Raw genomic sequence first — 11,392 nt, 5'->3', positions numbered from 1 at the left:
AATGAAAGAAAAATATAATTATCAATATAATTTTTTTTTTTGAAAAATTTGAACTGTTTATCAATATATCACCAAATATAAAAAATAAAAAATGGGCCGCGAAGGGGCGGAATGAATGAGGGTGAAGGAGAATAGGGAACAGGAGGCAGGATCACATGCACCAGAGCTATGCTCCAAGATTTTATTCGCAGCCACGTGTAAAACTAGAAACAATCCCCCGTTCACACCCATCCGGTTACCGGTCAACAACACGCGTAGAGCAGCCGCGGGCCCCTTCCGATGTCCTCCATCACATTAATTGCCATCACCGTCGCGTCGCCATTCTCCGGACGCTCTGTCACCGACACGTGCCGGTCACCCCCTGGTGGGAAACCTCCCTTCGCCAACCTGTTGTCCAAATTCCCAACCCGAAAAGTCCTTTCACACACAAGAGAATAACAGAATCCCTATATTATCCCTTTCTCAAAATTTTTCCGCTAATAAATATTAAAAAAAAATTACAATATCGACACACACACTTGAAACAATTTTTTTTTTCAGAACAAAAAAATGAAGAATATGTGCCTAAGTTAGAAATCAATGGAGGAGAATCACAAGAGAGCACCAGACTTCAACTCGTCTTCTTCTTCTTCTTCTGCCATGGCAGCGACATTTTCTGATGATGTTCTGATCAACCAAGCTTCTTTCTCCACCTTCTTCGATACGTCACCGTTTGGGTCCTACGATCAACGTCATCCTCATCATCAACCTGAGGACAAGACCAGCAATTGTAATTCCTTTGGGTTCATGGACATGCTGGGTGTCCAAGATTACGGTACTCCCTCTTTGTTCGATTGGCTTCCGGCCGCCACTACCACGGCATCGTCCGTCGCAGCTGATGTAGCCCACCAGTCCTCCTTCCCGTCACCGGCGAGCTCAGGTGGGGTGCTGAACACTCCGGCCTCCCCGAATTCCTCCTCGCTTTCGTCCTCGTCCAACGACGGCGCCGCCCCCGCCAGCGGCCACGGCAGTATGGAGGAAGAACAGCAGAGTTGCAAAGCAGAGGATGAAGATGTGGACGACGGAGGAAGAGGAGGCGACCAAGGACAAGACAAATCTAAGGAACTGTAAGTTTTCATTTAATTAACAACAATTGACTTATGGTTATGTCATTTTTATAAATCTCTTCTCTGTCAAAGTCTCTGATAAATAATGAAGAAAAGGGACGGATGTCTAAAATTAATTGAATTTACTTCGGGTGACTGCATTTAAGTATGTCGGAAAATCTAAGGTTGGATCGGTTTCTTATGGATCTTACCTCTGTGCTTCGCGTTGTTAAGGTCTGCTCTATGTTCTGTTTTTGTTGTTGAGTAGTACTATAACTTGACACTATTTGAAAAGCGAAAAGGGCCAAAAAAGGCATTATTGAATATTGGTGAGTAGTGAAGAAATTGAAAATGAGTATGGCACGTTTTCTCATTATGATTAGGGTGAAACCAAAAAAGAAGAAGCAAAAGAAGGAAAGAGAGCCAAGATTTGCGTTCATGACGAAAAGCGAAGTTGATCACCTCGACGATGGCTATAGGTGGCGTAAGTACGGCCAGAAAGCTGTCAAGAACAGCCCTTTTCCCAGGTTCCATTTCCTTCAACCTCAATCCTCTCTCTAGGCCTCTCTTTCTCTCTCTAAAAATCTCACCTTTTTCTATATTCATGCCTTCACACATATTTATATACATGTTCGACACACATTACATTTTTTCAAACCATATACTTTATGGCATGTTGATCTGACCAGATGGACAAGTCCTGGGCACTGCATGAAGCTTGAAATGTTTGGTTTTTGTTCACTATGATTTGCTTATATATATATATATATATTCTTTAGCAATATCAATGTAGGTTTTTGGGAAAACTTATCATTTTTGTTTTGTTTTTAACTGGTTTTGATTCCTTGCGGGGCAAGAAAATGGTGAGCTGAAGTGAAAAATGTGGATTTGCAGGAGCTATTATCGATGCACGACGGTTGGTTGCGGCGTGAAGAAGAGGGTGGAGCGGTCGTCGGAGGACCCTACCATCGTGGTGACGACGTACGAGGGGCAGCACAAGCACCCAAGTCCGGCGGCGGCGGCGACTCGGTCCGGCCTTGTAGGGTACGGTGGTGGTTTTGGTTTTCCACAGCATTATGATCATCGTCAGTTCCAGCAGCAGAGCATGAATAACGTGTCGTCCTCTTCTTCATCGCCATTGTTGTACAACTCAAGTTCATCCATATTGAACAGTATTGGATCTGGCAGCTACATGAATATGAACTCATCGACGAGGACAACGTCGTTTCTGAGCTCGTACCATAACGGTAACAGATCAGCAGGTTTTGGGGGACTAGGGTCTAGAATGGATGAAGGTAGTTTGTTAAGAGACAATGGACTTCTTCAGGACATTTTCGTACCATCGCAGGTGATGATGAACAAGGATGAAAAGCAGTGATATAATAAACTAGGTAGCTAAATTTGTTATATATATAATTCATATATATTTTGGTTAATGCATGTATCAATTTGTAACAGTACTCTCTGGAATGTCTGATTAATTATATATATGGAAGGACTAATTAGATTTTGATTATATCCTGTGACTTTTAACTTCTAATTAGTTTTTTGTTGTTGTTTAAGTTACTTGTTTTCTTCTTTAGGTTTATTCTTTGGGATAATTAACTAGAGGTTTATTGGGTTTATAGCTATACATATTGCTAATTATTTGCCTTTTTCTTATCTTGTGCTTACAAGATATAACAGATTCATTGTTATATTATATTCCACTTTCTTGTATAGTAATTAAGTTTATGTTTTACACTGAATTGGCAAAGAAAGCTATAATAGGAATATACTACCTCTGATCATTAATATAAGACCTCGTTTGATTTTTATTTTGATCCTAAATATGAGATCTCAATCTATTTTGTCTCTCATATTTCTGTATTTTTTCCCAAAGTAGTTCTTCTAACAATAGTAGCTCTAACTAATATACTTGATTAGCAAGGATATTTTAGGAAGACAACACATATTTATTACAAATAACTAACTTAACTTCTTTTCTTGATCTCCTCAAATTAGTCAGTTAGCTCTTATAATTAGGACCGGATGTAGTGTATGATTAGGGTTTGCATTTTCCTTTCGTGAAATTACAACACGTGGTGAAATCTTCTGAATCTTTTAATTTTGGGTTCACGTCTTCATATGATATAGTCTTTTTATTAGAGTGGAAAGAAAAACAGACCAAACATTTAAGAATGTGAAAGTTATGAACTAAATAACAATTTAAGAAAAACTATACTGAGCCGATACTTCCTTTAAATTTGACACAAATCTCATCATATATTAGTCATAACTTATAAATAATAGAATTTCTGTATAAATCTTACATAAATTATTACTCAGGTTTGATTATTCTTAAAAAAAAAAAAAAGTGAAGTACTGCCGGAGATTCGCGTAATCAAAGATATAAATTAATTTGTTAAATGAAGACATGTTTATTTTAAATATATATTTTTAATGATATATCTGGTATATTTAACTATTATACTATCGATTCTTAATATAAAAACTAATTAATTATTTTAGAAAAATTAAAAAAGTTACTAAATTAGTTGTGTGTGTATGGAAGTCGACTCGAGTTAGTTAGAGTCCTACTTGAATTCTAATACCAAGTGGTTGGAATGGGGAAAAAATTAAGGTGTTCATATGGTGTTCGTGTGTTGGTGAAATTCTCAAACCAAAATCTCGTACATCACTTCTTCTATTCAAGGTTGGTGTGGGAATTATAATTATTTTATAGTTTTATATATATAATGGATGATCCATGCATATGATAGATTTAATCAATTGTCACGAGTTTTTTTTAGTTAATAGCAAATTTAATGTCTATTTCATCATTCTTAATTAATTAAACCTCATTATCTCATGAGATTCGATTATTAATTATATAAATTGCACTCGGTGATGGCGTGTCATAAGTAATTGGGTATTTTCTCATTGAATTATAAATTTTAATCTCAGAAATCTTCTTCTTCTTTTTTATTTTTGGTCAATTATCTAAAATATTTTTATAATTTTTCATATTGACTGAAAAGAGTGCACATGCATATTGTTGAAATGTTAAAAGAATTATTATACATTCATCCTGTTTGACTAGAACTAGAAGTCCTTTTTTTTTTTTCCGTTTAATAGAAAAGGAAGAAGAAGATTGTATGACTTTTATTATGCATTTTATTTTCACTTAAAAATTATAATAAAACAAGATTTTAATTTTAACGATTAAGATAAAATATAAACCCTCTTAATTCATTATCAATTACTATATTATTTTTCAGCATAGTAGGGTAAAATAGTTTTTGTTTTCATACCATCAAATTAAACATTAACAGTGCATATAAGCATATCAACGTCAGGTTTAAATCCAAAACGTTTTCTTTTTGATGGGTTGTCAGGATCGTTACGAAAATACCATTTAATTCACCTGTGTTTGTTTAAATACCATATATAAGCTAATTCTATCCATTTTTTTCATTCGAATAAATACGATTTTTACGAGGTTGGGATCGATCTACATCATGTGTGTCTGTTTTAACAACTTATTACAGCACTGTGTTATTGCTTGAGATCAGAGATAAATCAAACCAGATACTTTTAGGGTTCTTGCAATGCAAGAGATCGAAATCTAATCATTTCATAAAGATTTTGCGGAAAGTTGTGAATCTATCTCTGGAAAATTTATAGCCCATTCGTACAAGGAAGTTGGGGAGACAATGGAGACATGATAGAAAACCAGAATACCTTAAAGCAACATGGCAGATACAGGTGAACATTAAAAAGAATTATAAAAAAAGAAGAAGAAAAGATTAAATTCGAAATGGATGAAAGCTTGTTCATGTTTTTTCCACAGGATGAGGTGCAGGTGAATATTCTGAGCACCATAATAATTAAAGTGATGATGATTATAAGAGAGAAGTGAGGAGCAAGAAAGGAGCATTCATATACAGGGAAGGTGTGACTTGTCTCCTATATATGTATGTGTGTGTGTGTGTATATATTCCTAAACTTTCCAGCCATTAAATTCTCCGTATCTTCTCCAATGATGTCCCAATCACCTTCACCTTTGTGTGCTTTTTCAAAGCAATACACAAATACGCATCCCAATAGGAGTTCATATGGAGTCTTCACTGTTTAAGCATAAGGTATCGAATTCAATGATACAACCTAGTCAGATAACCACATTAAAAAAAGAAAGCAATTTATATATATATATATATATTCCTTTGTATTACATAAAATTCTAAAAGAATTATAATGTTTGTAGTAATTTATAAATAGTACTCTTCCAGTTCTAAAAAAGTTAGGTAAATTAGTTAATTAGAAGAAATATAATATGTTTTTTTTTCCTTAAACACCATAATCAGCTTCCTTAATATTCTCCCTTTTCTTCCTATTTGATTATGGTTGAGAGAGTATTAATAAGATGACTTTAAAAAAATTAATAAATATGAGAGATATGTCTTATATTTAAGACCAAAATCAATTTAATAATTAGATCTTATCTTAATAATCGAAGGAGTATAATCAAAGCAATACACAAATACACATCCCAATAGGTGTTCATATGGAGTCTTCACTGTTTAAGCATAAGGTATCGAATTCAATAATATAACCTAGTCAGATAACCACATTAAAAAAAAAAGCAATTTATATATATATGTATTCCTTTGTATTACATAAAATTCTAAAAGAATTATAATGTTTGTAGTAATTTATAAATAGTATTCTTCCGGTTCTTAATATAAGATCTATTTAACTGATTTGATTTGATTAAAAGAGTTAGGTAAATTAGTTAATTATAAGAAATATAACATGTTTTTTTCCCTAAAACACTATAGTCAATTTTCTTAATATTTTCTCTTTTCCTTCTACTTGATTATGGTTGAAAGAATATCAATAAGATGGTTTTAAAAAAAATTAATAAATGTGAGAAATAGGTCTTATATTTAAGACCAAAATCAACTTAATAATTATATCTTATGTTAAGAATCGGAGGAGTATAATTTTTCTCTCTCTAAATTTTATGTCTTGGTCATTTATGGAAATAACTCCAGTTGATTATTCTCTTGGGCATGACAAATTCAGAATCTAATCTAAATGCTTCAAAAATCCAATCCACTCAATTTAATTCTCTACAGATATGCACTTCTATTGCTCAACAAGAACAATCCATTGCCATCAAAACAGAGTTCTTTTCTTTTATTATTATTATTATTTATTTTAAAGTACATATCAAGTTCATCCTTTGATCTAGGATTGGGATCCACTTGTTGGCAATGACACCTCTTATAAGTAATGAGAAAAAACTCATGGCCTATTCATGGGCTATGAGTCCCTGACAAGGCTATATCATATAATCGATGAACTTGTTAATAACCAGTCACATGGATTGATATTCTTAACCCATGCTTTCTACCACACATCCCATAGAATATAAAGATGGAATTGGGAGGTTAATTAAACATGTTTTCTTTATACAAACATTTTAGAAAAATATATTATTTAATAAGTGATATATATTGTGTTTGTTGATTCTTACTTCACACCTGCTTAACACACAGTTGTGTGTGTCTTGAATTGAACCGTTAGTTAATGAGACAATATTATGAGCTTGCCTTTTTATGTTTCTTTTGTTTTCTTGTTCTCAAAATAGTTTTATAAAATAGTTTTTTTAAAATAAGTTTTGAGAATAAAAAAATATGTTTGGATAGTTATTTTAAAAAAAATCACATTCGAAACAAAAAATACAAAAACAAGGGGTGACCAGAAAGTGATATATTGTGGGCAAAAACTAAGAAAAGAAGAAGATTTCTCCAATTTTTTTTTAAAAAATAATATAAAAATAAAAATAAGGAAATATCTCAAATTGTTTTGGTTTTTTTAGTTTTTTGAAAACATGTTACTGTGTTTATGTTTTTAAAACAACCAAGTAAAAACAAATTATTAAACAAGTATTTAAAAAAAAACAAAAAATTGTTTTCAAAATGAGAAACTAAATAAGCCTGTATTTTTATGTCAAGAAACTAAATAAGCCTCTATTTTTATGTCTTATCCCACTATTTTTAACATTTTTCAAGAGAAGCTTCAATAAATAATTTTTTATTGTTAAATCTTTTCAAGTTTTTTTTTTGTCTTCTTATACCATATATACCAAAATCCGGACAAATTATTAATTGGTTGAGTAGCATCTTGACCTGTGAACAACTCTACCTAAAATTTTCTCCTGTTTAAATTGAATTTAATTGATTATACCATTTTATTTTTTGAATCAAATTTTAATATCTTTTATTTCAAAGGAAATATAATGCATAAAAAATATACCCTTTCATTTCTCAAAAAAAAAAAAAATCATATACGAAGATACAAAATAATGAGACAGTCTAAACCATAATCAAACCTATATATTTCAAATGAAATTCACAACACGCACTTCCCTCTAAAATTATGCTAAATTATGATTAAATCGAATAATCTCTGTCCATATATCTGACGAGAAAATAACACAAGAGATATATTTAAGTTTGAAATTCACATCTTTTCCTCATGTTAAAAATTATTTTTGCCATCTATCCCTTTTTTTACGCTATTTATCTATCCATCAATATTGTAATATATAACAAAATATTCAAATTAAAACACAGAATCTGTGGAATAGAGAATTCACATACATATATATAGTACTTTGGTTAATGAAGAGATAATATGCAATCTAATGGTATAATTTGAATATGGGATGTTAATTATTGTTAAAATAAAGGCATAAATCGATATCTAAAACATAATATATGAAAATTAAGCAATCTAATACATGCACCAACTAGGGGAATATAAAAGGAATTATGAGTAATAGATTTTTCTAATTTTGTCACACACAAAAAAAACCATCAATAATTTATTAGTGATGGAATTTTGTGCTTTAACTAATTTCATCACTAAATTGCTAATATATCCTCCTTTAAAAGCCCTTGTAATTATGCCATGATTTATAGGTTTCATCAAATATTAATAGGTTTGGTTGATGAAAAATTGGTGGGAACTTAGGTGAGTGGTTTCCTTCAACACGCAGGCTTCTTTATTCTTTTCTTACTTTGCAAGTTTCAGAATATGGCTGACAACAGCATGCATTTATATGTTACCATTGGAACACTCTCTAAAGTGTCTTCACAAAATCAATGTCAATCATGCACATCAACATCAATAAAATATGAACAAATTAAAAAACATCAAATAAAATATGAAATTATAAATAAGTTATACACTCTTTATATTATGATTCTATTTATAAAATCTTACCGATCACTACTCAAAAAACAAAAATCTTACCAATCAGTCGTCCTTTACAAAATTCAATAAAAATATTTGTAAATCATTTTCAAGAATGTCATTATCTTTTTTACGCTTTAACTTATATGATGATTTTAATTTGATCAAGAATAAGTTTTTAATCTTCAATGTTTTTTAAAATATTGACATTCCACAAATTTTAACTAAAGTTTTCAACTCTTCTCTGGTGCTCAGCTCATCAATTTTATTTTGTCACGATAGCCGCTTTTATTTTTAAAATTTGATAAAGAAGTATTTTAATTTGCTAAATTGTATAGATAATCTCTTGCCGTTAATTAGTAATAATTTATTTCACTAATGAGACATTTGTAAATAACATTACATTAAATTAACAACAAAAGAGTTATTTGCATAAATAATGTAAAATTTTAGCGGGATTAGTTGTCAGTATTTTATAATGAGAAAAATTATCTACACTCTAAAATTTTAAAATGTTAGGGTAATGTATAATTTAATTTGCCTTGTGTATATAAATTTTAAATTGATTTTTATAATGACTAATTATAAGTTCCTTTTTCCCCATGAATAGGCAGAAGAAAAGATGTTTTCTTATTCTTCTCATTTTCTAGGCGGCAAAAGTGCTTTCAGCAGATGCTAAAAGAAGTCATGTATGAGGAAGATTGATATATAATCTGAAAGCTTTTCTAATGGCTTTTATGGCATCAAAAATCAACAATTACAACTGAAAAGTCACGAATAATATTATAAAAAAAAAACCTAATAGATGTGGTTCTCCTTGATGGGGTTGGTCAGATAGGAATAGTTATAAATTTTCCAAAAAGAACAAATAGATTGCTTGCTAATGGTAAACAAGAAAAAGAAACCTTTTTAAAATTATTCCTTACTTAAGATGTAAACATGACTACTTAACCTCTTCCACAATTACAGTACGATAAACCAATACTAAGTTAGAATTGGGTTATCTTTTTGAACTCACATACAGTTTAAAATGCATATAAGCAAAACAAATAAGGGGAAAACAGTGTTTTTTTTTCTTTAAATCAATTTTTGGTTAGAAATCAATGGATATCACCCAGTCGAGACTAATCCTCCCAGAGCAGATCACTAAAATGAATTTTACCTCTCCCAATAAGGTCTTTTCTATACACGCAATTGGGTTCAAACCTAGGAAATTACCCAACCATCTAGCAACCATGCTATGCCTTACTCATTATTTTTACAAATACATACATTCTTGTTTACTTGAAAATATACATAACTAATTTTTGAAACGAAAATATTATTTAATTTTTTTTTCGTTCGGAAAAAAAGGCCAGAAAAATGTACAAACTAGCTAACTAGGGTACCATTTAGTTGAAGGGACGGTGTGGCTGGGGATGGAGGAGGTTCTTGAGAGATTGGAGTCTCATATCTTCAATAATTCTGAGTCACTAAGGTGGACATAAATTTTGTTACATTTGTCCTTTCCATATGACCCAGCAAACATGAGAGCAAAGAAAGAGTCTCCGGCAATAGATTCTTCTTGTCTTCTGGTTTTCTGCTTCATTCTGAGTTCCAAACAATCTAATCATGTCCTGTATAGGCAAACAGAAAAAAGGAATTAAGTTTTGATTAATTAACCAATTTGAGCCTAACTTGTCTGGGTTGAGTATTTGAAGAATGAAGATAGCTGTGGAATGGAGCTTCCGTTTAATTTTAATTGTTTTACCAAATCAATTCACCGTCAGCTTAACAGCCATTTACCCATAGTTGTTGACAAACAAAATTTCTCAGTTCACAGAAGGAAGAAAAATCTCCAGACACCCATATCGTAGGGATAAAATCACATTAAATTTGAACTAGAATTCGCAAAACTATTCTTCAAACTTGATGCAAGAAAAAGAGAACGGCGGAGCATCCATCTTGAAGAACCGAAGGCCGAATGCCAACGTAAGGCTTAAGGGAACACGATGAATAAGTAAATTATAAAACAGGCCAATAAAAATTTTAATAAATTAATAGCTTGTTGGCTGGTTTAATCGATATAGTGCAACTAATATTTACCGCTTTCACTAGAATTATTTTGGCAATATAGCTGGCTGGGAATAGCAAAGGCTTGATGTTAGCCATGTTGAAGATATATAATAATATAATAATATAATATAATAATTTACGGAGAAAAACTATGTTACATAAAAGACTGTAGAGGAATTTTATTTTGTTAAATAGAATGACCCCAGCAGGCTTTTCTAGTCCTAAGCCAGTGATAGAATTCTCAAATGGCGGAAATGGTGGCTGCAAAATGGACTCTTTTTGTGACATGTTTCATGTTGCTCAGAGGTCACATCACAACCCCTACCCTGAACATCAGATTAGAGGCTCTGTTCCTCAGCCATTTCAAGGTTGCAGCCTCTTACAGTGCACCACCTCAAAGCTCAACCTAACATGCATTTTTAAATCCCTGCAGGTCAAGAAACTATAAATGTCAGATCCAGAATTTCTGGAGATCATAGTAGGAAGAAAGTGAGACGTAAGCAATAATAAATACTCTTAAAGCACATCCATAGGCATGGTGATTCACAATCCACCCTTACTCTAAACTCCCCTCGTCATCTGAGCTCTCATAACTATAACAACGATAAGCCTTTGAAAAAAAATGTAAATCTGACTCGCTCCATCATGAAGGTTGTGAAGGTTCATCGGTCAAAAAACAGAATGGCCAAGTTAAATTTATAGTAACGCTGAGATTTAGCACCATAACCCACTAATTGGCAGCAGACCATAAACACCATAAATATTGAAATAAGGGAGAAGTGGCACCTGCTGGCTTATCTTTCCACATCCATTCTTGCATAGAATACATTCCCTGCGATGTTTTTGAGGAAACAAGGGTTAGACTAAACAGAGATTGCACAATACATGGAGTTGTGACCTGTCAGTTCCAAACAAGTGCAAGCCAACTCCTAAGAGACCAGACCAAATTTCAAGCATGTGCACGAGAAAATATTACCATGAAGAAATCCCCCCTCACCTTGTTTTCC

At 32.1% G+C, this 11,392-nt stretch overlaps 1 protein-coding gene and 1 long non-coding RNA gene across 2 annotated transcripts; one reads left to right on the top strand and one right to left on the bottom strand.

Moving 5' to 3' along the window:
• Positions 1-532: 532 nt before the first annotated feature.
• On the top strand, positions 533-2,601 carry LOC114748315 (WRKY transcription factor 71). Its single transcript, XM_028936683.1, has 3 exons — positions 533-1,106; positions 1,469-1,612; positions 1,980-2,601. The coding sequence occupies exons 1-3, from the start codon at positions 580-582 to the stop codon at positions 2,461-2,463; spliced, it is 1,155 nt and encodes a 384-aa protein (XP_028792516.1). The 5' UTR covers positions 533-579; the 3' UTR covers positions 2,464-2,601.
• A 6,872-nt stretch (positions 2,602-9,473) lies between these two features.
• LOC114748316 (uncharacterized) lies at positions 9,474-11,294 on the bottom strand. Its single transcript, XR_003740451.1, has 2 exons — positions 10,711-11,294; positions 9,474-9,946 (listed from the first exon to the last, which is right to left on the bottom strand). It is a non-coding gene; the product is annotated as an uncharacterized LOC114748316 (long non-coding RNA).
• Between the last annotated feature and the right edge of the window lie 98 nt (positions 11,295-11,392).

This window comes from Neltuma alba, unplaced genomic scaffold (assembly GCF_004799145.2).
Source record: "Neltuma alba isolate B1F8T4 unplaced genomic scaffold, ASM479914v2 tig00005684_pilon, whole genome shotgun sequence".
NCBI classification, from domain to species: domain Eukaryota; kingdom Viridiplantae; phylum Streptophyta; class Magnoliopsida; order Fabales; family Fabaceae; genus Neltuma; species Neltuma alba.
Note: the sequence above shows the minus strand (reverse complement) of the source record. Positions and strands in the feature narration are given on the sequence as shown.

What these genes read in the sequence shown, in the direction of transcription:
- LOC114748315 (XM_028936683.1), top strand. Translation starts at nt 580, where the DNA reads ATGGAGGAGAATCACAAGAGAGCACCAGACTTCAACTCGTCTTCTTCT. An exon ending in CAAGACAAATCTAAGGAACT is followed by an intron (nt 1,107 to 1,468) that starts GTAAGTTTTCAT and finishes CATTATGATTAG; the next exon opens with GGTGAAACCAAAAAAGAAGA. An exon ending in AAGAACAGCCCTTTTCCCAG is followed by an intron (nt 1,613 to 1,979) that starts GTTCCATTTCCT and finishes GTGGATTTGCAG; the next exon opens with GAGCTATTATCGATGCACGA.